Here is a 27,295-nt window from a genome sequence, read left to right as displayed (position 1 = left end):
ATTGCACATTTTAAGTATAATAAATAAATTATGGAATTTAAGTTGCATGAAAAAAAGTAATCAAGTCAAGTACTTAAAATTCATACTTAAGTATAGTACTTGAGTAGATTTACTACATAGGAAATAATTAAAATTTCTAACTAAGAGGTTAATGAGCGTGGATTTATGTTACACGCGCCGCGCAGCACGGACGCCTCCTCTGAGCGGCTGTGCGGCTCTGAAAGAGTACCGGTGTGAATTCTCCACCGGAGCAAAGGTTCCTCCTCTTTCCGAGCTGTGAGCCAGCTACATTTTGTGTGTGGCCGCTCTGGGCCATGGATACAACCTTTAGCAGTTGCACAATCTGTTTATTGTCACCAAGCTGATAAATTTCAAAACTTTGTTAAAGAAACAGTGGCCATATTGGTAAGTATTCTTGTTAATTTCAGCTTGTTTCGTAGGGACGGTCGGCTAAGCGTCTGTTTTTTTACAGAAAACAGTAACCGCTAGTTAGCGGCTCGCTAGCTTCTAGCTAGCTAGCTAACGGCAGTTAGCTTAAGAGCGAAAATGACAGAAGAGATCTGTCATGCCAAAATGTAGCTAGGTAAGAGCTTTTAACATACACGCGGCTTGTTAACTGTCATTTTCTAACAACGTGAGGGTTCGTCATTCACTGCCAAATTTTACTAACGTTAGCAGCGTTATCGTATAAAATGTTACCACAAATGAATTTGCCGGTGTTTTTCCCGGTGTGGCTGTGGAGTTGAAATCCGAGAACAAAGATCTATTGTAGGCTAGCTAACTGTTCACATTAACTGTGCCGGTGTTTTACTATTTCTTCCCACTCTTATAATTAGATTGACTAACGTTATTGAGTATCCCGCTCAGCCGAACAGGGCATTTCCATGTACAACATTACAAGTTGCAGTCTAATTTTTTCCATTTTAACATATTTTATACAATAACACCGAGGCCACGTTAAGTTAAAGTTTAATGTTTAGTGGGGAATTTCAACAGAATACAACTTGATTTAGTAGTAAAGATAATCTTCTTGGACAGGCGTTCAAATTGTCAGATCTAATGCCACATTTTGGTTGAATCCATCAGCCCTCACTTCATACATATATCCCCAGTAGGTAGCAGGTGACAGCTTTAAGGTGTGATACTGTTTATTGTTGAATTGACTCTGGAGCTGGTGACTCAAGCTGAGGTATTATGCAGGCTGGTGTAATGTTATGTACTGTGAGCTCAGATGTTCTTAAACACAGATTTAAGGGGCCTCACCACAGTATCAAACCAGCCTGCCACAATATTTCTAACACTAACATAAGGAAGGCATTTCAATTATTTGAGTATGTGCTTTTTCCCACTGCTGTTTGCGACATACTAATCCATAATCCAACACAGAAGGATAAAGAAAGGAATGTATAATATTCCCTTTACTTCACCTGCAGCAATAATCGTCCAACTCATGAGCAATTTAACAATGATAAGCTGTGGTATGGCTCCATGTTTCTGAGACAGTGTATTTTAAAATCTTCTTAAATTAATTATGCTTTTCTTCTTTTCCCTAACTTGTGTTGTAGACTGAAGACTGATGTAACAGAAAAACTGTAAAACTGTCTAGGACTGCATGATATGAGGAAAATATATAATAACATAGTAAAATATTGCAATAATAAAATTACTAGCAAAACAGTCACACTCGGTCCTGCCTTTCTTCTGCTTTCAGTACATTGCTAAAATACAACAAATTATGTGTTTAATTAAAATAAGAAAATAAATTGTTTTAAAGCTTTATTATTGAATTGATTGAACATTGAACTGAACACAATAGACACCAATAAGAACTGTATGATAGTGACATTTTAAAATGGATTTTTTCCCCGCTTATACTCCCTTTCAACTAAATCAGAAAATCCCTGAATGCAATAGCACAGCATTTTGCCATGTGTACATCATGGAAGGGGTAATTGTGATGATGATAATAATAATAATAATAATAACAACAATATGGGCATTATAAGCACAGAGTGCTTCACATGAAAACAGACAGAAAGAATATAAAACAGGCCAGCAAGGCAATTCAGCATAAAATGACATTTAATAAGTTTGAAATGATAATTAGTTTCTTAAAAGCATAATTCATAAAATCCAGTAAGATACAAAAATTAAAAAAGTTTTTTAACAGTATAAAGTGTAAAAAGAATAGTTTTAGAAAGTCTGAGCTAGATAAAAGCTAGAGTGAACAGATGTGTTTTTAGCTTTCTTTTAAAAAATATTTAGTGAGCTGGCATCTCTGATATCTCAAGGTTTTGTGTTCAGTGCCTTTGGGACATAATTGACAAAGAATGCATCCCTGATTTTCTTTACGACGATAAAAAACAAAAACAAAGTGTTTAGCCCTAAAACCATGGCCCTGTTATGAATGTCTTATCAGTCAAGAAAGGAAACTGGCACAAACCGAAGTATGTTCATACCCAACTGCTATTTCTTATTTTCTATTCTGGAGTTTTGACTGATCTAAGCACTCTTCTTAATTCGTAGGTTACAGAATCGGAGTGAGGTGTGTTGACCGGTGAATGCATAGAGTCAAGAAGGTAAAACTTTGTGACAATAAAGAGGGTATTTGGAAAAGGTACAGTAAAATGTTTATGCTGTTTCTCCTTTAACTGCTTTGATGCTAATTTAGATAGACGAATGAACAATTTAATCAGTTCCATTGCTGAAAGTATAAGTGCAGGTGTGTCTGGCTTTCTGCACCGCTTACCATTTCTTTCTAATGTCAACGTCCAGCTGTGTGACGGTGAGCATGACGGCTGTGGACGGCCTTTCGGACAGCACAGAGGTGGTGGAGATGGAGGATGTCCCGTCTCAGTTCTTTGTGGAGAAACACTCTTGGGAGGGCCTCCGTGACATTATCCACTGTAGCAGGAAGTACTCGGGCATGATTGCCAACAAAGCTCCTCATGACTTCCAGTTTGTGCAGAAGAAGGATGAGAATGGACCCCACTCCCACCGGTTGTACTACCTCGGTAAGCCGAGTGATGCTTTATGATAGGGCACAAAATCCCCTGCATCAGTTTATGATGTATTTCTGTACACCACACTTTTGTACTTTTTTCACAAGAGCTCATATATATTTTATCGCTCTAGGCAGCAGAATATTATAAGATTGCCTGATGATATTAAAACAATCACTGTGTTGAATTTCTTTTTCAATTCGTCACAGGTATTTTATTTGTTGTCGAAATTGCCTTCATGTCTTTGCTTATGTGTTTACCAGGAATGCCTTATGGTAGCAGAGAGAACTCATTACTCTACTCAGAAATCCCCAAGAAGATCCGGAAGGAGGCTCTTTTAGTGTTGTCATGGAAACAGATGCTGGATCACTTCCAGGTGATTTCCCCCTCTCTTTTTTTCATGCAGTGCCAGCACCAAACAGCACAGAGTGATATTTCTCACAACTGTGGCTGCAACCAATGATTTTTTCCCTTGTTGTTTTACTTATTGTTTATTTTTCTCATTTTTTTTATTTATTGTTTGGTCTATAAAAAGTCAGAAATGGTGAAAAAAGTTGATCAGTGTTTCCCAAAGCCCAACATGACATCCTTAAAAGTCCTCTTCATAACCCAAAGATATTCAGTTTGCTGTCACTAAAGTCTAAAGAAATCAGAGAATATTTATTCACATTTAAGAAGCTGGAATAAGAGAATTTTTACTTTTTTTGTCAGTATCATTCTGTATAGAAACCTGAGATATTTTCTAATAGTGGAGCGATTAAGCAACCATGATATAAACAATGAGAGGAATGCATGCAATGTACTGCTATTGTACAGTTATTTGATCTGGGGGGGATGGGTGTATGTACCTAACAAACTTTCTCTCTCTCTCACACACACGCATGTATGTATATAAAACATTATTTTAATGTTGTGCATCTTATTTCCTGTTGCTTTTCTTAGGCTACACCGCACCAGGGGGCCTACTCTCGAGAGGAAGAGTTGCTGAGAGAGCGAAAACGTCTCGGAGCATTTGGTATCACCTCCTATGACTATCATGCCCAGACAGGCCTGTTCCTCTTTCAGGCCAGCAATAGCCTCTTCTACTGTCAGGATGGCGGCAGCAATGGCTTCATTGTGAGTACACTGCTATTTTTGTCTTTAATTGGGAATTCTTACACACTCAGGACAGATTTAATTCAGAGTGAGGTAAAAGTCTGCAAGTACAAAATTCCACAGTGCAGCTGTGGGGTGTGTGTTCTGGAACTAGTACAATAAAAATAACAATTTGTGTCCTAACTTAAGAACTCAATGGCCGTCCAAAAAATGGGAAGGATGTTATTAAGCATCTGCTACCTGATGTGCTGTTGCTTTGAAGCGATGTAGCATTTTTTGTAATAATAATAACTGTACTTTAAAAGAAAATCTGTATTATTATTGATTAATACTACGTCACCATCACCATGCAATGTAAGGGATGCTACAGGAGGAAAAACAACCAAAAGACCATATGACTTTTTTTAAACGTCCATCAGGGCTACAGATTTTGTGTTCTTTACACCAGCTTGTTGATCTTCGGACATTGGCCTTGGACACAAGTGACAGCTCTGCTGTAAACTCTAGGTCTAACAAACATATGACTGTCACAGAGATACCAGACATGTTTTGAAGCGATCATTTAAGCTGCAGTTTGTGTAGTCAAGTGTGTTGTTATGTCTCTGTTTGTCAGTGTTAGTGATGTTACTGGTCCACTGTTAACGCAGTCAAAAGGGTTGGCACAATACCAGAATTTTAAACGTTGATACAATACTAGTAAAAAAAAATCAAAATAAAATACTTTATGGCCCTTTTACCGTGGCAAAAAGAAATAAAGTCCAAGACACACAAAATAGGATCCTTTTTCTGTTTTAATTAATGACCTGCACACAGTGGCGGGACTGGAAAAGTCACTGAACACATGCTTCCAGTCATGTGGTGGGTTCATTGCTATAGAGAACAGCTGCAGGTTGAGCATTTGACCACTTGATTCTCTTCCCTGTTGTTTCCCCTTTTCAGCCTTCGGTTGAAAATCTCATTGTAGATCATTAAAAACTGTAATAGCTATTGTTTTAAAAACATGGTATTGATAATGTGTTGAAGTATCTATACTTTTGACAACCTGAGCAATTAGTTTGAATCTGGAATACTGATCAACATTATTTGATGGCATCTTCAAGTATATTTGATACTTCCTGTTATATGTTTTTAGTAACAGTGATAAACGAAACTAAATTAGCTCAAGTCCTTCCCTTTTTAAATTATTTTCGGAGAAGGGAGGGTTAGTTCTGATGTGCTACCTCTAAATATTTCACTGTATTTGATATAGAGTTTAAGTCATGTGCATTTGTTGTGCCTCATCCTCTTGATGGGTTGAAAAAGATGCAATTTGAGTCACTGGACAAGAAAAAAATGCTTTTACATGTTAATCTTTTTGTTTTCACAAATCTTAAACATATTCAATATGCATTTGCACGTAAGTTAGATTGGCAAAAAGAGACTGGAGGAGCTGATACTAAAAGTGAACATCTTTGTGTGCGCGCATATCTGTCAAGTGGTTGTGTATTTGAACAAAAAGCTGTTCTTTCGAAACATCAGGAGGCAACAGCTGACCACACTTTGCTCGTGATGGAATAAGGTGTACCTCTCTGTGCTCAGTGTATCTTCTCATGTCCGTGAAACTGCCCATTTAAGACTATGCTTTGCGTCAAACAGATTTTTCTTATACATTTGCGTCCAAAGGTCACTCTTCTCTTTTGCTTCAGCTTAGATTGTGTATGTTTGTTTTAGCAGTCTGCTCCTGTAAAGCCTGTGGAGATCAAGACCCAGTGCTCAGGGACCCGCATGGACCCCAAGATCTGCCCTGGAGACCCTGATTTCATAGCCTTCATCAACAATAATGACTTGTGGATAGCCCACATTAAGACTGGCGAGGAAAGGAGACTCACTTACTGCCACAAAGGTCTGAAGGCAATAAAATGTGTAAACAAGGAACTTCACAAGCTTAAATAAATATCCTTTTTATTTTAATACTAAACCATTTAATTTTCTTACATCATCCTCTCTTACAACAACATACTTCTATATTATCTTAAAAGACAAGATTGCACAGTATTATATAGTACTGTTAGCACCAATAACACCTTTTTCCTAATTTATCAAACGTTTTCCAGGTGTGGATAATGTAAAAGAGGACCCCAAGTCTGCAGGTGTAGCAACGTTTGTCATCCAAGAAGAGTTTGACCGTTTCACTGGCTACTGGTGGAGTCCATCAGCAGTGGAGGGTATTTATACCTTTTAGCTGAGGAAAAAAAAGTGCTTTATAATGACATTACACTTTTTAAAACGTATAATTTTACCTCCATATATTCACCTCTTGTTATTTTTGAGTTTGCATACACTGTTTTCTGTTTACACTTGCCTCAAATGAATGATTTTTCTCCCCTACGTCAGACTCTAACGGAGGTAAAACAGTGTACCTGCTGTATGAAGAGGTGGATGAGACGGAAGTGGAGATTATTCATGTTCCATCTCCAGCACTGGAAGAGCGGAAAGCAGACGCATACAGATATCCCCGCACAGGTCAGTGCTGTATTTACTCTACGCAGTGAATTGGTTTATTGTCAATTGCTGTTATTTCACATTTTCTTCCCTTATAGGTAGCAAAAATCCTCAGGCTACGCTCAAACTGGCAGAGATCAAGACAGACCATCAAGGAAGAGTGAGTGCTTCACTTCTTTGTCTTTTTTTCTCCTCTAAAATAATAATTAGGCATTCCTAATGTGTGTTTATGGTTGTACTTCACAGATTGTGAGCACGCAAGATAGAGAACTGGTCGTCCCCTTCACCTCATTGTTTCCTGGGACAGAATACATCGCCAGAGTAGGATGGACAAGTGACGGCAAATAGTGAGTGTTGCCGTCAAAGTGTTAGCTCTGTTGGCCTTGACACTACATTTACATGGACACTAGTATTCCACTACTATTCAGAATATGACAATATTCTGAATTTGATAGGGTCATTTAAACAGTGTATTCTGTTTGGATATTTCAAATAATTACCTTTTTTTTTTTCTTTTTTTTTTACAAATTTAGCATTTTAGAATAAGACGTGGGATACAATGATATTATTTGCATTTTATAAGCATTTTTTGGAAATGAATATGATGTGTCTACATTGGAGTTTTTTACCACAGTTTACAACACACAGTCTCAAAGCCCAGATTTCTGGTCAGAAAGAGGAACACATCTACTTTTAAGCATTATGAAAGATTTGGATATGAACAGGTCTTTGAATACACACAAATTCCACAACGCCAACCTTATCAGGAAGGTGGTAGACGGAATGAAAGAGGGAGGCTGTTTGCACGGTTGAACACGTCCACAACTGGTGGAAAACTCAAAAAAAAAAAAACAAACCTGTTTTGAAGCAAAGAAGCAAGATCAGCGGCTCCAGCCATTCCACTTTTCTATTTTTTGAGGTGATAAATAGAAATACACATTTGGGTATGTGGACACAGATAATCTCTTTAACATTACAAAGATCTTGTCACTTAAGGCAATCTGTTGAATTTTGTCTGCTCTGTGTCCACCTAGTGGCTGGGCAGTGCTTCTGGACCGCAGTCAGAGGAAACTACAGCTGGTCCTGCTGCCTCCTGCTCTCTTCATCCCTGTCACAGACGACCCAGCTCAGAGGCAGGAGAGTCTGGAGGCTGTGCCCAGCAATATACAGCCATACATAATCTATGAAGAGACCACCGACGTGTGGATTAATGTAGGTCTCTCTAAAATGTACTCTCTTTGGTTACCTTAAAACGAATATGTCCAGTCCATAACTAGAAGTTACAGATGTGGATACTGTAAAGTTTTTTCTGCTGTAAGGATTCAGTAGCTGACTGATCTTCTCTTTCCGCAGGTTCATGATATATTCTATCCCTTTATTCAAACAACAGAAGATGAGTTTACATTCATTTGGGTAAATGAGTCTAAAACAGGTTACAGCCATCTGTATAAAATCACATCTCTGTTACAACCGGGCTGCTACCATTGGACGGAGGACTATCAACACATAGAGGGTAAGAAACCAGGAGCAGCCTCTGCATATATTTGAAACTATCCTATCAAATGATCGTGGCTTACGTCCGAGTGTTCGGTATGTCAAGGAGCATGTGGATTCTGTTATCTGTCTTCTGCAGGAGACTTCAAATGTGCAATCAAGGAGGAGGTTACATTGACCATTGGAGAATGGGAAGTGCTGGCAAGACATGGTTCCAAGGTTAGGCAAAGTCTGTCAGTGTATTTTTTATTTTTTTGTGTTGCCTGTACTTCATCGATAAGATTATGAAACTACAGTCCTGACTTTCAGCTCTAATTTGAGGTTATTTGCATCTAGATTACATGAAGGACCCAAAAATTAGGGACCATGTATAAAAAAAGTCCTATAATATCTCTTCCAGTGTGGATTCTAAATACATCCAATATTGACCAGAATTTATCCCATTTGTCCAGAATATGAAACTTTTTTTTTTTTAACCCAAACCCTGGTGTGGATATGAACACCCTCAAGCACTGTTTTATCATAAGAACATCAAGTTAACGCTTTTAACCTTTTAAATATAATTTAACTGTATCATGCTTTGGCCTCACTGCTATTGCCTTTTAATTTTTTCTTTCACCTTTCTCTTTTGTTAGATCTGGGTGAACGAGACATCGAAGTTGGTATACTTCCAGGGCACCAGAGACACTCCTCTGGAGCACCACCTATACGTGGTCAGCTATGACTCACCTGGAGATGTGGTCAGACTAACCAAGCCTGGCTTCTCTCATAGCTGCTCTGTTAGTCAGGTAAAACCAATCATTTGTTTACCAACTTATCTAACACAGACACGCACATTGCAATAATCCATTCATTTCTGTTCTCACCCGGCCATTATCCCGTCCACATTCATTGAACAAACAATGTTGCTTATGCAGAAAACTCACCAAGCAGCAGTGAAATGCAGCACACTGCAATAGTCACAGGAGGTGTGTTCATAAGTTTCAGGTGGGAAGAAATTCCTTGTAACGTAGTCACAGGAATCACAGGGGTGTATTTATTTATTGACTGACTGCGTGCATTCACTGGCCTTATTGACCACTGAAAGTTGAACCAGTTTTCCTGCACTTGGCAGCAGAGTCAAACGGCTGCAGCTCAGAGCGGCTGCCACAGCTTTCCATAGATGTTGTCTGAGAGCTCGCAGCAGGCCACACTTTGTCGCTGCTTGGTTTGTTTTCAGCAATATTGATTTTCCTCTCTTGACAAGCCAGTTTTAGGCTGCTAATGATGATTGACAGTTTCAAAAAGCGAATACTTTGGTAAAAGAAAAGGTATAAATATATTCTCGTTGCATGGTTCAAAAAGTGCAGCAGATGATATATTTTCAGATCTATGATGTGTTTTAATATCCAAGAGTGAATTTTTGGGCTATATGCATAATTTCATTATGACTTCAAATAGAAGTAAATCAGAACAAGTAACTTATAGCTGACAGGATACTGGGGTAACACCAGCGGTACAGATTGTATTGTAGTGTGAGTGCAGCAGATGGAAGATTTGGAAAAGTTTTAGGCAGATCAGAGAGACAACTTCACTTGCTTAAGAAAAATGGATGTTAAAGCACCTTTAAAACCAGAGCAAAGCTGTCAAAGCCTGGGATTTTGTGGATAGTTTGGAGTATATGGGATAAATGTTCTCTCGCTGTCAGCCGTATTTTACACCGATAGTCGCTCATGTTAGGCTTTTAGCACAGATCCTTGTAGTGCGTGGTGTAGCATCATGATTGTTCCCTCCTCGCTCTGACTTTTCATTTCATCCTTGTCTGTTACGTGATTTATATATCTACCTAATTCTTCGCACCCCCTTTCTCTCTCTCACTCTGCAGAACTTTGACTTTTTTGTCAGCCACTACAGTAATGTGAGTACACCTCCATGTGTTCACGTCTACAAACTGACCAACTCGGAAGGTGACCCGCTACACATCGTGCCTGAGTTCTGGGCAAGCATGATGGAGTCACCAGGTAAACATATTATGATGTGACCAACCGCCATACAGCATTTTCTTGATTGATTCAATATGCAGAGTTTGTGTTTACATAATTGTGCATTAAGTTTTTCTTAGAGAGCAGTCTTGCAAAGTTTGAAGGTTGCCCAACTGTCTGCGGTTTTATTTTTGGAACAATCAATAGAGCCGGGTCTGTAGGGGAAAGTTGAGGTCTGGTTTTGATTAAATCAAGGACGGTCAGTTCGATCCAAAGCGGCGTCCTCCAGACAGTCCTGACAGCAGTCAGATAATGTGGTGCTCAAACATTTTCGACATCATGAGCGATTTGTTTTAGAGTTGATTGTCGTTTATTATTCGTTAAAAGTACCAGTAGTGAGAAGGCAATTCCTTACTGTCTTTTTGAACGCTGCTTTTAGAAATGTAGGGGCTACAGAGTAACTGCGTGACTCCCAGGATGTAGACTGTGACTGTAAGCCTGCCATTTGTCATCTATTTAAGCTGGCATTTTCCCCTCCCTTCGCTGTCGATGTGTTACAATTTTCAAAATCCCCTTCACCTCAGGAAACAACCACATCCTCTGAGCTACTGAACTACTTGCTAAAAATGACAAGTTTTGATGAAGATTTGAATTAGCTGTCAAGGCATTCCAGCTTTGTTCTTACGGTGAACTGTTGTAAAGTTTTACAACAAATATAACAATTTGTGAAAGCACCTCTGAAAAGCCCAGCATCTGTCTCACAGGACTCTCATGCCCCGATGTTGAGCCTTTGTACCGTGGCAGCAGCATGCACGAGTGATATTGACTTTATCAGTGTAACAATCCGAATGCTTTTGTCGAGCCATTTTTAATGGCCGTACTCGCCTGCCCACATACAAAATGTTCCACCAAAACAAGTTCACCCTAAACACTATTTTTCAGTGGCACTGTCGCTTCATCCTCAGCTTAGCACCACCCACGATGACTGTAATGTGTTTACTGAAATACATGCTAACCAAATGACCACATCTGTTGATATGTCTTCTAGGTTGTCCGGGAGATTACAATCCGCCTGAGATTTTTGACTTTCCAGGGAAGTCAGGCTTCCAGCTTTATGGGATGGTATACAAGCCTCACAACTTGCAGCCTGGCAGGAAACACCCGACTGTGCTCTTCGTGTATGGAGGCCCACAGGTTCGTGGATATATTCACTTTTATTTGGGTCTGTGATGTTATCATATTTTGGGGTATTCAAAATGTAACTTTGAACCTGTATTTCTGTGTAAATGAATAAAACATTTAGGACAACATTGTGTTGGTATGTATAGGTGCAGCTGGTAAACAACTCATTCAAGGGGATGAAGTACCTCCGCCTGAACACGCTGGCCTCTCTGGGCTACGCGGTGGTCGTCATTGATGGGAGGGGTTCCTGTCAGAGAGGCCTTGAATTTGAAGGAGCACTAAAAAACAAAATGGTAAAGTAAAAGTCAGATAATTAAATTCATTCAGCAGGAAAATTTAAATTTAATGTGAAAATGAAACATGCACAATTGCCAGGTTAAATAAAACATATTAAAACTCCAGTTTGTCTCTGTCTCTTCAGGGTCAGGTGGAGATTGAAGACCAGGTGGAGGGGCTGCAGTATGTGGCGGAGAAGTTTAACTTTGTGGACCTCAGCCGTGTTGCCATTCACGGCTGGTCTTATGGCGGTTTCCTCTCTCTCATGGGGCTCATCCAACGACCCAATGTCTTCAAGGTTAGAAGGCCTATTACCGTTAGTTTCTCCTGTTTAAAACAGCTTCAGTGTTCATTGTTCAGGAGGTTTTTACTAGGAGCAGAATCAGCCCTCGAGGTCTCTTACTCTCTTTAACAGATACTTCTGGCAATTAGAGCCAGTGAAAACACTGAATAAAGCATTCTGACATTAAAAATCAGTGTTTCTTCGACACTGTTTGGCACAGCAGGGGCTGGAACTGAGCTGCTGTTAACTTTTTTGTATTGTATTGTGAGTACAGGACTCAACAAAATACATTACTAGATTGGTCTAATAGTTTTTATACATTTTAATTAGGAGAAGTTACATATATCTTTAATTCCTAAAGACGTCACAAAGCTCACCTTGCGATGCAGTTGCAGCTTACGTCCACATGGTGTCTGTGTCGTACAATGTGTAGGCTAGTAACCTTTATTCAGTGAGGACATCTGTAGATACTGTACATCTCAGTGCTGCTTTGTACCAGTGCTTTTTTGACAAATGGATATTCAACTGAGCAACAACATCAGAATATTTAATAGAATCATAGAGTAAATCTAAGTCAGTAACTCCCTCTTGGACCATATTTTTAAGCTGCTCTTTATGTGGGAAAATAACACTTTTCTAAAGCTATGATACTATTTTCCATTCTTTGCCATCTGACAACATTGTGCTTCTCCTCCAGCTGGCTGTTGCAGGGGCCCCGGTTACTGTGTGGATGGCCTACGACACAGGCTACACCGAGCGTTACATGGACGTGCCTGAAAACAACCAGCAGGGCTACGAGGAAGGCTCTGTGGCACTGCACGTGGACAAGCTGCCCAGCGAGTCAGTACACACACTCAAACATACCTTTTTTAAAAAAAAATATTTTAGTGCTTGAAACTCATATATATATATATATATATATATATATATATATATATATATATATATATATATATATATATATATATAAAATGTATTTATTTATTTATTTATTTTGAAATGATTGCGACCAATCTAACCGTACTGCATGTCCTGTGTTATTACAAAGATAGTTCTTTCTGTTTCATCATGCTCTTTCTCTACTTCCTGTCAAGTCTTCATATACATAGAAAGCACCTGACCCATTATTGACAACTTGGTTCTTTCTGTTTCACACATGGAGATGCCTTTCTTTCACTTAATATTTTTCTCAGGAGTCATTCTCATTTTTGACATAGATGTGACTCATGAACTTTGAGCCTTTTGAACTTGCAGCAAAGGTTTAAAAAATGTATCCATGCCTGTGTGGCTATTTATAAAAAAAAACCCCAAAAAAAACGCTCATTCAGGTGTGTACATTTCAGTAATTTGCCCCCTCTCTTGCTATATCAGATCTCTTCACTTTTTTTTATAACAGCAGTTATTCAAAGCTGGTGAGGTGAAATTAAGGTGTGAAGTTGCAGGTGAGGTGCCAGTAAGATTCCATTTTTGGGAACATAAAAACCCAGAGGGCCTGACAGACTGCATGTTGGAGCACTGCTCTAATGCTGAAGTCAGTCTTTGAAGCCCTGCAGCTGCAGCATTTCCCCTTTCTAATAATTTCTTTGAATGCCAGTTCTTGCAACTGTGGAGACAATAAGAAATATAGACTAACTAAAGAACTCTTGGAACTATGAAAAAGTCCTTCTGGTCTGAAAACACCTCATGTAATCCTTGTCTTTCCAGGCCCAACCGTTTGCTGATTCTCCATGGATTTCTAGATGAGAATGTGCACTTTTTCCACACCAATTTCCTCGTGTCACAGATAATCCGTGCTGGGAAGCCCTACCAGCTTCAGGTTAGCATCACAAGCCTCATTCCACCCACTAACACATCTTAATGAAGGTGCCACATGAAATCTCCCACGCTACTTAGACATAATTTAATGTTTGATTGTAAATATCTCGAGTCTGTATCAGAGTTTTTACATTTCCTTTTATTTTGTTTTTCAGTTTTGTATTCAATTAAATATACTTTCATTTAGGCTTCAGAGGGGGTTTATTTGTTTCAGTCTTATTTTTTATCGTTTAAGAATGTTTACTTTTGTCAGTAACAGTTTTAGTTTTTTGATATGGGGGTATTTCTCAGGGCCAAGATTAAATAAGTTTAAAGCAAATTTTACAAAAAAAAACACATCACTTTGTGAAGGCAGTTGACCCAGTTTTGCAGAGAGCTCTGTCTAATTAGACATCATGCACCAATGCCTCCCTGTGGTTATTGTGTTGAAAAATTCAACCAATTTGACAAAGACCAAAACTTAACACTTCCTGTATATTTTTATTTTATTTTAGTTTTGTAGATTCGGAATATTGTTTCAGCTAGTGTTAGTTTTTTTTTCTTTCTAAAATTTATTTTTTATTTTTATGTCATATTTTTGTCTCGCCTTGTTATAGTTTTTAGTTTAAGTATGTAAATATAATAACCTTGGTCTGCACTCTGCAACTACCAGATGCTCAAAACCAAAAGTGAATGTGCTCAGAAATGCCTTAGACTGGTGTTACGTTAAATGGTAGCAATACACAGTACATGGATCAAATTCAGGATTATATGTGAGGAATAACACTTGTTAGATATTTTCTAAGGCAGACTTTACAGGATCCATACCAGTAGTAGACGTCAGTCTTTAATTTGGTTGATTTGTTTCAATTTTCCAGGTATACCCCAACGAGCGACACAGTATTCGCTGCCCTGAGTCTGGAGAGCACTACGAGATAATGCTGCTGCACTTTCTACAACAATACCTCTGAAATGAGACAACAAGGGAGACATGAAGTCTAGATTTCCCCTGTCCTCCTCTACCCCCCCAGCTCATCGCCCATCTTTCCTCTCCCTGACCTCTCCACCCTGACCCTCGTCTCCAACTGTTCACCCCGTCATCGAGAGACTATCAGACACTGCAGCCACAAGCCACTCTCTCCTAAGAACTTGTCACCACTATACTTCCCTCTTTTGCGCTCTCTGTCTTTTGTTCTGTTACACGCTTGCTCGCTCTGTCTCCCTCCTGCCCCCCCCTTCCTCCCTGTGTACAGTCTGGGGTATGGTTTACGAGCACAGAGATCTGGTGTCTCACCCTGAAAGCTGAACAAAGACGAGGACATACGGAGAAATATTTGCAGGCTGTGTCACATTGACTCATTGCTCACCCACGTCCTCATCTCTGCAATCATGATGGGTTTTTGCCAAATGTTATCGTGTTGCCCCCACCCTGCTCCACCTGTTTTATTCACTTGAGTCAGCGGTCGGAACGGGGTTACAGTTCACAGAACCTATACATGCAGACGTAAGCTCACACACTATACATATGTAAAATACAGTTTGTCTGCATACACTCAAAGCACACTCACAGAGAATTGCAATATCTACACACACACTGTGAGTCTGTACCTTGCAGTTTGTGAAACAATGAAGAAAGGAAGAAAACCGAGACTCTTCGTCTGTCCACTTGTTTTAAGTGTGTGTTGTTTAAAATAAAATATTTTATGGATTTTTATTCTTTTTTTTTATGAGTGCTGACAGAAGCGGCTCATTGATGTTTTCGCGTCGTTCTCTCCCCTCACATCACACTGCTCGAGATGTCTGCTTGCCTTCTTAACACATAATTTATATTTGCCAAAGTACCTCTTGACTCTTGATCATGCTGGTATTTCCTTTTTTACTGCAATAAAGACAACAGGAGGGTGAGCACTGGAGTCTTACAACAGCTTTGTACCACCGGAATACAATTTGTACATGATAATGAATAAATGTATGAATCAATCACATGCTCTCTTTTACTGCTGTCTTCTTATTCGAGCAGTTGTGCAGCATGTGTTTTATGCTTTGCTGGATGCAAAAGGCTTTTTCATAAGGAAATGTAATTATCTAAACTGTTTTATTAATATTCCTTTCCAACCCTCCATTATACCCGTCACCTCATGTCTCATTTAAATCAGCTGTAAGTGATCAAAGCTTCATCACTGCTGCAACAACAAGGGCTTTCAAGCACACCTTGCACGCATGAAGCATTGAATGCTTGACAGCCCACAGTTGCCGTGGTAACGTTTTTTCACAATAGGGTACTTATAGATGAGTGAAGCCTGACCCTGACCTGATAACACCACAAAGATTATATAATGCCTTTGTTTAAAATTACATCCTCAGCACAAAGGCCTGCAGCTCAGCCTCAGTATGAACCCATATCAAGCAGGACTTGTTATCTTAAAACTCACAGGAATAGTTTGACACCGTGGAAATATGCTCGATCGCTCCCTTGCAGAGTTACAGCCTCATGAGACCCGCGGAGGAAAAAAAGATGTTTGAATATTTTTGTTTTCAATTATATTACTATTATTTTTTTATGCAATCAAATGGAATGTAAGAAAAGCATTACACACATAATTTTCTCAAAAACATTATTAATGTTTAGGGTCAATCGTTTCAACAAAATGTACTCAATGGTACAGTACATTTATATTTTATAATTAAATTCACTTTATGTTTCAGCTCTGGTGAACATTCCTGCACTCAGAGTGCCAATGGCACGCTCCTTCAAAACTTACAACATCTGTGGCATTGTGTTGTGTGTCAAACTGCACATATGTGAGTGGCATTTTACTGTGGCCATCCCAAGGCACACCTGTGTAGTAATTTTGCTCTTTAACCCCTTAAAATCTAGTTGGACATCCGTTTTCTTGAGCTGACTTTTGACGCACAAGAAAAACTGACTTCTTTCAAAAATAAGGTAAAAATGCAATGACCAACATGGCAAGAAATGGCCCACAAATTGCAAGAAATTAGGCAAAGGTAAAAAAGAAAATGACTTGAAAATTAGTTGCAAAAGAGGGGTGATGATTACTACAAAATATTAAAAAACTATGGAAAGTTTAAAGAAACCATATATAATCATTATTCATCATAATCATCAAAATTCTGCTCTTTTTAGGGTCATTTTGTTTGTTTTTGTGTTTTACTTTTTTTGCTTTTGTAAAAGTGCTTAATTTCAGGTAAAAGTGCTTAATTTCAGGTAAATTCCATGTAACATTTTACTAGTTTCTTGCTATTTTTTGGGCCATGTCATTAAGTTGCTTGCTGCCGTCTTCACCTTATTTTTGAAAGATATAAAACCAGTTTGCTTAGATTTCTAATGTTTAATCAGCACCTTGATTTGCTACACCTCACAGGTGGATGGATTTTCTTGGGGAAAAAATAGAAGTGCTCACTAACACGGATTTTAACAAATTTGTGACCGAAATTTTGGAGAATTATACCAACTGAGTGCTTGGAATAATCTATAACGTAAACCGTGGGAAATGGGGGTAAAAACAAAAGTGTTGAGTTTCTTTCCGAAAAGGGCGACGGTATGCCCCGCCCTACTTTTCCTTACTCTACCTCTGATTGGCTTATCCTGAGATTCTTCGCCAACATTAACCAATCATACTCCTTTTCGTTAAAACACAACCACCAATCAGAGGGAGAGTAGGGCGAGTCATGTCTTCGCTGTCCTAGAAAGTAAAAAAAAAATCGGTTTTCTTTTGGCAACTAGCCACCAAAACGCTACCATAGCATTTTTGTTTTTACATTTATCTGCTTGGACGGATTAAATTGAGCCTAAGTGTGCTGGTAGGTAATTATTCAAAACTTATCGTGAAAGACAGACAAGCATTTTCCCTGTTTGTTAAGTTTTTGGCAAGGCTAAGCTTACTTGCTACTAGCTAGCTGTCACATTTATCTTCCAAATTTGACAGTGGTATCAGTCCTCTGATCTCAACAACAGCCTATTTCCCAGGATGTCAACATTTTCCTTAAAGAAAACTCTTGTAAAACGTGGAAAATATGGGAAACTTGATTTGTATTCATAAGAAAAGTAACTTTTATATGGAATTACTCGTGGCCATGATATTTATTGTCAAATAAAACAAATTAAACATGTTTTTTTTTTTTTGAGTAAGTATGCCCTACATGTTTGCCTGCAGGTAACACTGCTGTCCACATGCTCTTAAATCACCTGTTGGGTGGCAGCCTGCCATTGACTTTCACCGGCTCCTCCGACACCCTGAAGGCAGAGGTCAGTTCAGAGCAACTCCAGCAGATCAGCTGTTGCAGAGGTTGATCCTGAGCTGGTTGTCAGTGCTCGGAGGATCAGCGGGGATGAAGTAACAGTAAGCCCGACGAGAAAGCAGAAAGTGCTGCAGGTAAAAAAAATTAAAGCTGACACATTGAAGCTCCTGAAGTTTGCTTGCACGTAATATGACTAAGCTGCTAAAAAGACAGGGCAGATCCGCCACGTGTGGCTCAATGAAATGGGTTTGGGCCTGCTGCTGGTTTCCACAGAAAAGTCTTCTTATCCAGACAAGTTTGGTTAGATTAGAAAGACTGACCTGACCAGTCAAAGCAAAAGCATATCTAAATGTTTTCCATTGCAAACAATGTGTAAAATGTCCTGTCAGCTAACCCTTTGTCACCTACATCAGCATCACTTTTTTTGCTGCATTGCTGACACGTTTTACAGGTATTTAAACTTTTAAACGCTAAGAAAAATGGTTTTATTTCTTTTGAAAACAAGGTAAAAGGGCAATAAGCAACTTGGCAAGGCATTTTCTGTAAATTGCAAGACATTAGTAGAGTTGGAATTTAATTTTAAAAAAAAAGCTAGGGGAAATTTCCAGAAAACTGTATTTATAATGATCAGAATTATATATTTATAAATAGGTTGCAGAATTGTCGTTATTTTTAGGCATCTTTTTCCCTAATTACATTGTTTGTTTTGGCTAAATATAAGGTCATTTTCTTGTAGTTTAACTTTTGAGTCATGTCCTCTTAAGTTGCTCATTATTTTCTCAGGTTTCAAAGGGTTAAGGCTTACATGAAATCAGATCTCAAAAATCAAATCAGTAATAAGAAATACAATTTTCTGTAGCTCTGACATATAGCATTGAGAATTATGATTATTGAAATAAGTGTGAAGAAAAGAAGAATGTACATATATGTGTGTGTGTGTGTGTGTGTGTGTGTGTGTGTGCATTTTGCTATAAAGATATGTATTTTGCTATGTATGTTAAGTATGTGAAAAATATAAAAAATAAGATAAGTGCTTTATGCTACAATGTGTGGACTAGTATGTAAACTTTTTAGAAATATAAGAGCACATGTATCATGTCACAATGTACAACACAATATAGAATATTAAAAATAAGATAAAGACATATGTATATGTGCATCAGATATTAAATATACATTCAAAGTAAGTGTAAGTAAGAATAAATTAGGATACTGAAAAGAATATTGCACAGTTGAATAACTGCACAAAGTGTACCAGCAGTTGAATTTTTGCCCCAATTATTGTACAGTGAAGAACGTGTTGCACAGTATTATTGTAAGATTAAAGGGAAACTACAGGCACTTCCAAAATTCATATATGTTACTTACTCCTATGGTCTAAGATAATCCAAAGATATTCGTAAACATGAATAGCTCTCCCAAATTCAAAAGCTAGAGCGCTAAAACTTAAATTTGTCACGTCACTTGGGATTAAAATGTGGAGCTGCTCCATAAACAAGGAATTAGAAAAAGATGTCCTAGATGACACTGATAACAGCCAGGGGAATATTCTGAGAATATGGGTACACTTTTTACACATTAGTATAGAATAAAGCTCATTTTGGTAAAAAAAAACAAACTACTGTGGATGTAAAAATTGGGCTTCCATTCATTATCTGTAGAGCATCTCCAGACTTTAGACTTGATGACATGTTACCGTTTAAGTCAGTAAAAAATAATAAATAAATTGTGAAATTATAATTGCTGAGGGGTAAATTACATAATTAAAGCTGGGAACTACGGCATTCCCCCATTTATGGGTAATTGGCCAGCATTTCATTTGACAAAAGTGTATTAAAAAAAAAATCAACTTCTTTATCCCACCTATTTTGACATAGGCCATTTGTGGCCATATTTTTCAGAATATTCTGATGTTATGTATGCATCTGTGAAATATTTGTCATCTTTTGTTTCAGTTCTGTTACGAGTTGACGAGTGTATGCTATTTTTATGGTATCGTACTAGCTCAAGTTATATATGTTGCAAACTTTTGGATAATCTCAAAGTGGCACATAATACGCAGACAAAAAGCAATATTAGTTTAAATCATTTTTATTGGCTCATTATGGCCCCAAAAATGGTTAAAGTCTCTTAAAAAACAATTTTACATCTGGTAAACACAACATAGACAATATAAATTACAAACAGGCAGCACCAGAAATATATATATTGATTCTTTAGCATTTAAATAAGGAAAGGGAACATCTACAATAACAAACTCTCAAGTCACGAGGACAACAGATAACAAATCTGAAACAGTTATATTTCTGAAAAGACAGATGACATTCCTTCATACACTATGTACAAAACCATGCCTCTCATATTAAAACAAGTCACTATGACTCAACATCATCAAAACCTCCACAGAAAAATTAAAGTCGGTGAAGAAAACGCTTAATTTGATTCAAAGTTGCAGACAGAAAATGTATTGTAGAAAAGGCTGGAATGGTTTTCAGTGCCCCACAAACTGCTTTGTCAACATCAGACTTAACTCAGTTTCTGCATGGTAATCCTAGTTTACAGTGATATATAACCTTACATAATACGTTTGAACACAAATCTCACCACGTCATGTTGAAAATGGCTCTTTGTTTTAACGAAGTCATTATTTGGTCCGCACCATTGGGTTTAAAAGGCTTGCTTAATCAGCCTGCACTTCACTCCCTACATGCATTCTTTACAAGACAAAAGGAACTCTTAATCTGTTTTTGAGCTGGCACAAAGCCACATTCAAACTCAACAACAACCCATAGTTGACACCTCATGTCTAGTGATGAGTCTCGACTTGTTGGAAATCCTTTGTGGCTTGCACCACAGTGGACAGGCCGGGACTCGCCCTGTGATGTTGTCTTGACTAGAGGCCCCTGCTACGTGCCAACAGCAGGAATCAACTAGTACGACACATAAAAAACTTTCCACTGCACGTTTTATTAGTGTCTCTTTTTTCCATCTGTGGCTCTAGGTGCAGGGGAGGCATCTGCTCGTCTCTCCGAGAACACAGCAGTGGAAACTCATTTAAAGTGAGTTTTTTTTTGCTTCTATTATGAGGGTTTTGGCTCTGGTGCTCCTCACATGGAGACAACCAGGGGAAATGGAAACTTCTACCTCATCAACCAAGCACCAAGAAAAGAAAGAATAGTCCAAAATCTTTCTTCCCCTTCTTTTTGTCTCAATTTTCTGTCTCCTTCTATTCTTTATGACTTGTTCACGATCACAGCGGGGGCAATCATCATCTTGCTGGTCTTCAGAGGGTAGTAGCGGCCCCTCCAGGTCTTCCAGAAGATGCTCTGCTTCCTCTGGTGCCGCTGTTTGGGAGGAGGGCTCTGGAAGTATCTGCCGTTTAGGTTTGAGCGGCCGCAGTTACTGAACCACCAGCCACCTACCAAGACAAATAACAATATCAGGTTAGATGCCTTTATCCCAAATTGTAGACTGGAGAGTAAATTAACAGAGGCATTAATCATTGTGCGTGTAATTTACTGCTTACCAGACAGGTGCTTGGCGCAGTTGGTGTCGTTTTTCCTGTCGTTGTCTTGGTCACGGGTGGAGAAAGGCAGGCCGGTGACGGCGTCAGTCCCCAGGGAACTCTCCAACGGGCTGAAAGCGTTGGTCTCCTGAATCTTGAGCGAGTACTTGGTCTCCTGTCCACCCAGATGGAAGGGGAGGCGGACAGATGCTACGTCGCCACTCCAGTCAGCGAGCTTGATATTGAGGATGTAGCCGCCATCTTTAGCAATGGAGTGGATGTTCTCCAACCCCAACCAGAACTCTCCTGGAGAAGAAAACACAGAGAAGAGAAACGGTGAGTAAGCTATCCAGAATGGAGACACTGCGCTGACTTCTGTTTGATCCAATTTAAGCTTATCAGCTATAAGATGCTTTTGGGGGGCAGATCTTGGCCTCAGATGCAGTGGTTGTAAAAGGCGGTAATGCTGTGTGAACTAATCTGAACCTGGCCAGGCAAGCTCGCACCTGTCCAGGTGAGTGAGAGTGAGATCAGAGTCAAAAGAGCATTTACCATTCAGGCTGCCAAAGCCTTTCTCGTAGGCCTGCCATAGCTGGTCAAAATCCACTGAGCCGTCTTGGCGTCTTTGGATCACTGTCCATCCGCCATCTGGACAGAAAGACAGGAACAGATTGATCAGAAATACATTAACAGCAGCTTTTTGTGCAGTTTGAAGACTTTGAACAGTTTAAGGTTGGTGACTGATTGTCTAAGTGGTTAGCAATTGTTGGCAAACCCGAGGGAAAACGTTAACTCCACTCACCAGCTGTCATCTCACAGAAGACTTTAAAGGGCTCTGCATTTATTGGCTGGATGGTGTAGACCCCGCTGGTGGTTTTTCCTCTAAGGAACAGCTCATGACAGTCTGATGCCACATCTAAAAGAAGAAGGAAAAAACATTAAGACAACCAGCTCTGTAGAGTTTCACTGCAAGGCAATAGGTATTAAGAGGAATTTTATTCTGACAAAATTGAAGACATTTCCACCAGTTTCTCTTAATGCAGGGATTTAAGTGCTTCACACATTTTTTTGTATGAAGGACGCCTAAAACCCCTAGTTTCCAATAATGAAAAGTGCCTTTATAGTCCAAACAGCGTGATCACCTTTCCATTACAATGCGGTCTGTGCTATTTATACATGACACATTTAACATATGTGTTTTGCTTCACCTTTACTCCTCCTGACCTTTGTCACTGTGATGCAGGCAAAAAATGTTTGTAAAATTGAGGGAAAGTTTGCTGGTCTGCTGCCAAACTCTTCAGTGAAATCTGAACTTGTTTACCCAACATCGATAAGTAGGCCATTAAAACACAGGGAACCTCTCAGCGACGTGTGTCTCCGCACCGCAAGAGCTCAGTGTCTGCAAATACGACTATCGTTCCGTGTGAGCTTATCACTAAGTCTCGAGATATAAACGTGCAGCAGATAGAGCCTTTGACCTAACAAGAGGGAAAGAGTGAGAACTCTTGGTTATAAATATGACCTTTCTCCCAGTTCCCAAGCAGACTTCTTTCTTTACCACTGCATGGTCTTCCAGGCGCGTGGCGCAGACTGCTACCCTTAACATTCCTCAACCCCCTTCTCCCTGTCACTGATCCCCCCTCCTCCCCTCTCGCTCATCACACCTCCCTCACGTGCACAGCAGCCAGTTGGTGACGTAGGAGTGCATGGTCGATGCATGCACGGGGAGTGATCAGAGGGTGGTGAGGGGGCTGTCAGGGGACATCAGAGACGGCAGTAACACAAAACGGGGGAGCCAATTTGAGTTTTCATGTGCCAAATGAGGCAAAAGACCAAAAGCACCTCTTCACTAATCCTTTTTTGTCATGGATGACATCACATGATGCTATTTGACTGATTTCTATTGGATATTCACCGGCATATTGTTTCATTGTGCGCACACCAGCTGACTGCAGAACCACAAAATCTCATTTGTGTGTAATGACCTTTCTTCTAGAGGCATGGACTCGTTGTTGCCAGTTGTGGCTGTAGACCGCCTCGGGGGTCAGGGGTTCTCCTGAACTTTGGCACACTTCTTATTCAGTACAATAGGAAAGAAGGAGGTGGTGGTGGTGGGGTGTTTGTGTGTAAGGATGGGGGAGGATGACTGAAGGAGGAGGAGGAGGGTTGTCTGACTCCCTGACAGATCTAGGGGAAAGGTTGCTCATTCTTCTTCAGGGATGTACAAATGTTTGTTTTACCCGAAAAGGTGGGACGTCTCAACAAGCAGGGAGGAGGCGTGTGTCTTCAAAACAGTGGAGGATATCTGTACAAAGTTCACAGATAAATATAGGCTGCCTTTTCCCATTTTCCCATTGTTTTCCCTCCTTTTTTTTTTTACTTGGCTCAGGCACAAGGACAATAATCTGAGGAACATTGCATGCTAGATTTGTACAAAGCCTTCCCTCTCAGTTTCCAGGTTCCCCTCGTCTACGCCCACACGCACACCCCACAGAAACGAACCGTGTGCGTAATCCTGTTGAGCTGTGTGACCCTGACTGAACACTCAAACCAGCGAACTTTCCCCCAGTTGAAAGCTTGCCAGAGAAACTTGTTTCTTTTTTCCTTCATTCCTCAAAACCTGCTGATGTCAGAGCTCTGAGGTATTATTGTGATGGCTGACTGCTCTCAGCCATGTTCACCTTTCACCTACTTCTCATCCATGTCCACCAGAACTGAGGTTTGACTGTAAATTTATCCCAATTTAAAATTTTATACAAATTTTCAGTATGCATAGCTTTTAGTTTTATTCTTTCCATCGCCCCTTTTCTCCTCTCTGGAATTTAAACACACCTCAGTGAGAGCAAAAAGAGCGATAGGTAAGAGCTGAAAGTCTGTCTCAACTCTTCCCCAGTTGGTGTGTTTCCAGTCCAGTACAGTCTGGATGAAAGCATTCATTTTGACTGCTGGTCCAGTCACAGCTCAGTTCAATGGGGAACAGCAGCTGCTCGGCGTGGCTGCACACTGAGGGCATCATTTACTGTCTGTTATAATTACTGGAAGCCACAGTATGAAGGGCATTGACTAAACTGATCCTGGTGGTTGAAATACGCTTCCACTAAGGCTATAAAGAAAAAAATAACGATACAAATTTTAGATCCGAAAAGTAGAAAAGTGCCTGATTTTTTTCTACTTATTTGATTGTGTTCATACTATCCTGTATTAATTGGATTATGACATTAGGATTTCACAGTTTCTGCAAAACAAGTCCACCAGTTGATATCTGTGGAGTCAAGCTGAGCAGAGAAGCTGTCCCATATTGATTAGATTCCTTGATTTTAATTGCTAGTGATTTAAGCCTGTTTATAGCCTTACTAAACAGATGGCCCGCCACATTTGGCGTCAGATTTTGTTCAGTCGGCTTACGACAGTGTCAGGAGAGGATTTTGGGTGATTCTGGCTTTACTTACCGGCTGGTGAGTCGCTTTGCTCTGCGACGGCACTTTGTACGTCAGTGTTGCTGCTCTGAGGGGATGGTCTCTGTCGTGACTGTTGGACCTGAAAAAAAGTAGAAACCAACCAATGATGAGATTGCAGAAAATAAGAAAATACTTAAATATAATTACTCTTATGTGGAAATGTTTGCAAACTTAGTTGTAACCCTTCCTCACCTGACTCTGCAGGGTCCTGATGCGCACATTCTGCTTGTCGAGTTTCTCCTGCTGGAGTCTGATCCGCTCCATCAGATCGTCAATGCGTTTGTTCTGAGCCTCCAGCATCATCTGACAGAAACATGACAGAGAGACACCACATTTTTAGTATTTTATCAACTTTTTCATACACAGTGCTTATGCGTAAATTGTACATGTGGCTCTTTAGAACTAAATCGCCACAGAGGAACCAGATTAACACAACAAATGGGTCACTTGTAGTTTCATTGAAAACCCGGACACGCATTTCTTCCTCTAAATGACAAGCATTTGTCCTTTCTAACTGGCCTGGCTTGGTTATGTAACTCACTCACACTGCGGGATTTTCCATCCCACAATAAAGCCTTTCAGGCTCACATAGTGCATTGTAAACGGAGTCCTGAAAAGCGCAGCTCTCATAAGCCTCTTCCACTGTGTCATATGGCCGAATACTCTACAGGTTGTAAAATGTTCCAGCTGTGAAAAATTTCTCAGACATTCTTGCAGCTGCTGATGCGTGCAGATCCCTTTGTCTAGAAGCCTTTAGTGTATCCCCGCACGTACTGCACGCTCCATGCCATGAAGGCTTGTTAACCAACCCCCCTCCGCTCCACTCTGTTACACCCACCACCAAATGTTTGCCCTTTGTGCATTTTGATTTAGTGCCTTTGAGCTCTGGGGAAAAAGCCCCACCATAAAAGCTAATGGTCCATGCATACTGTAACTTGACTTGAGTGCCTTTAACCATGTGCTGCAATGAAACATGTTGTGCTCTGTGGGGCTTTATGGTAAAATCTTTGTAGTATAGGAATGATCTTTTGCATACATTGGAAAGTGTCATTTAGCTTAATTTTCCTCCCAAACTAACTCCCCTTAATTAAACATTTTCTGCCTTTCCAAACAAATTATTATCATCAAAGGCCAAAGACAGAAACTCTTGTATTCTGACCTGGATGTTGCGAGCATCACTACTGTTCTTGGCACCGGCGTGCGTGTCAAGCAGCACAGCGTCTCCCTGCAGCATGCTGTCCACCCTCTCCTCCAGCCTGCTCACTCTCTCGCTCATCGTCCTCCTCTCCTGCTGCATCTCCTCCGCCTTCTCCCTCAGCTCGGCCGTGACATTCAGCAGCTGCCCCTCTCTGTCCTCCAGTCCGTGGGCTCGAGCCTTCAGGGCTTCCCCCTCCACGCGTAGCTTCTGGCTTTCCCTCCCCAGCTCTGTCACAGTGCGGTTGAACACTTTCAGCTTAGAGGAAATGTCCCTCATCTGGAGTTTGGTTTTGTCCACATGCTCCTTCAGCCCCTGGCCCAGCTGCAGCAGGCCATGAGCAATGACATTGACATCATCCCATGCTGCATACTGTACACGTTTCTCCTTGGCAGCACTGCCGGAGGATGAGCTTCCTTTTCTCTCCAAAGGGAAACCTGTGGCCATGAGTGCCACGAGGCAGAGAGTCAGAGTTGCGAGCGTTATCTTCATTGCTGCCGTTGTCCTGAACTGTTGAAAAATCTTTGCTTTAAATATTTGTCCTGTTGCAAAAGTGTGCAATGTTCCACCCTGGCTTCTTGAGTTGGATTTGTGAACCCAGGCTCCCGGCTCCTGCCTTCAGTTATATAGTTTCACAGCCCTCAACTCTAAGCTGCAAGCCGCCTGCCATTGGCCAGCCGAGCAGAGGGAGGGGTGCAGTTACTCTCAGGTTTCTGTCCCTCCTCCACCTCACTGTTAACTATTCATGTTAGAGGTGGAGGAGGGACGTGATATAACAAAAAGACTGGCTTTTCATGTCTTTGCTGTGGGAGACACACTATCCGCTGGAGGGAATGAAACAGTGATACCCCCAGCAGTGAGACAAATGTGTGCCTTTATTGTGAAGTATTGAATTAACACAATGTGAGCTAATCCATTCAGCATAGCAAACCCCTGAAATCAATCATGATAGAAAAATACCAAAATAAGATCGCAAAGTCAAGAGTGCACCTGTTTGGAGAATTTATTCAATAAGTCTTAAACATTTCACGCATATTTCTGCAGAAATCCTAAAACCTTGAGTGCAAGACTATTTGTTCAGATCAGGAAAAAACATTTACAGTAAACTAAACTGAAAATGAACGTGGGCTTTATGGGCTGTTGTGTAAGTGGACCACACACAGAGGTGCCAATGAAAGGCCAGATCTTTATAGAGCAGACACATCACCATCTGAGGGGATACTCAGAGACTCATGATGTCATTAATCCACAAAGTCACAGAGGAGGGCCCTCTGTTCCTTGGGCATGCGTTTTGTATAGCGCCTTTCTA

The 27,295-nt window shown here is 40.1% G+C and overlaps 2 protein-coding genes across 4 annotated transcripts; one reads left to right on the top strand and one right to left on the bottom strand.

Moving 5' to 3' along the window:
• Positions 1-229: 229 nt before the first annotated feature.
• On the top strand, positions 230-15,553 carry LOC121951514 (dipeptidyl peptidase 9). 3 transcript variants are annotated; one of them, XM_042497871.2, is made up of 21 exons: positions 230-405; positions 2,527-2,579; positions 2,776-3,014; positions 3,266-3,378; positions 3,945-4,118; positions 5,808-5,979; positions 6,191-6,301; positions 6,471-6,599; positions 6,677-6,738; positions 6,825-6,925; positions 7,613-7,790; positions 7,932-8,091; positions 8,212-8,291; positions 8,708-8,860; positions 9,937-10,072; positions 11,082-11,227; positions 11,362-11,508; positions 11,637-11,789; positions 12,472-12,614; positions 13,479-13,590; positions 14,447-15,553. In XM_042497871.2, exons 3-21 carry the CDS (start codon positions 2,792-2,794, stop codon positions 14,537-14,539), a joined length of 2,586 nt encoding a protein of 861 aa, XP_042353805.1. In that variant the 5' UTR covers positions 230-405; positions 2,527-2,579; positions 2,776-2,791; the 3' UTR covers positions 14,540-15,553. The 3 variants fall into 3 exon arrangements, with proteins under 3 accessions (XP_042353805.1, XP_042353802.1, XP_042353804.1); XM_042497868.2 differs by having other exon boundaries at positions 2,527-2,617; XM_042497870.2 differs by having other exon boundaries at positions 231-405; positions 2,527-2,617; positions 5,811-5,979.
• A 4,350-nt stretch (positions 15,554-19,903) lies between these two features.
• angptl4 (angiopoietin like 4) lies at positions 19,904-26,586 on the bottom strand. Its single transcript, XM_042497881.2, has 7 exons — positions 25,951-26,586; positions 24,984-25,094; positions 24,783-24,870; positions 22,136-22,249; positions 21,886-21,981; positions 21,355-21,639; positions 19,904-21,246 (listed from the first exon to the last, which is right to left on the bottom strand). Exons 1-7 carry the CDS (start codon positions 26,476-26,478, stop codon positions 21,062-21,064), a joined length of 1,407 nt encoding a protein of 468 aa, XP_042353815.1. The 5' UTR covers positions 26,479-26,586; the 3' UTR covers positions 19,904-21,061.
• Positions 26,587-27,295: the final 709 nt, after the last annotated feature.

The sequence above is a fragment of the Plectropomus leopardus genome, chromosome 12 (genome assembly GCF_026936395.1).
Source record: "Plectropomus leopardus strain MGB_pleo_1.0 chromosome 12, ASM2693639v1, whole genome shotgun sequence".
In the NCBI taxonomy this organism is placed as follows: Eukaryota; Metazoa; Chordata; class Actinopteri; order Perciformes; family Serranidae; genus Plectropomus; species Plectropomus leopardus.
The sequence above is the reverse complement of the archived record's forward strand: the minus strand, read 5'-3'. Positions and strand labels throughout refer to the sequence as shown.

What these genes read in the sequence shown, in the direction of transcription:
- LOC121951514 (XM_042497868.2), top strand. Translation starts at nt 2,562, where the DNA reads ATGCATAGAGTCAAGAAGGTAAAACTTTGTGACAATAAAGAGGGTATT. An exon ending in GAGTCCATCAGCAGTGGAGG is followed by an intron (nt 6,302 to 6,470) that starts GTATTTATACCT and finishes CCCCTACGTCAG; the next exon opens with ACTCTAACGGAGGTAAAACA. An exon ending in AACGACCCAATGTCTTCAAG is followed by an intron (nt 11,790 to 12,471) that starts GTTAGAAGGCCT and finishes CTTCTCCTCCAG; the next exon opens with CTGGCTGTTGCAGGGGCCCC.
- angptl4 (XM_042497881.2), bottom strand. Translation starts at nt 26,478, where the DNA reads ATGAAGATAACGCTCGCAACTCTGACTCTCTGCCTCGTGGCACTCATG. An exon ending in TCAGGACCCTGCAGAGTCAG is followed by an intron (nt 24,871 to 24,983) that starts GTGAGGAAGGGT and finishes ACTTTTTTTCAG; the next exon opens with GTCCAACAGTCACGACAGAG. An exon ending in GCAAAGCGACTCACCAGCCG is followed by an intron (nt 22,250 to 24,782) that starts GTAAGTAAAGCC and finishes TTCTTCTTTTAG; the next exon opens with ATGTGGCATCAGACTGTCAT.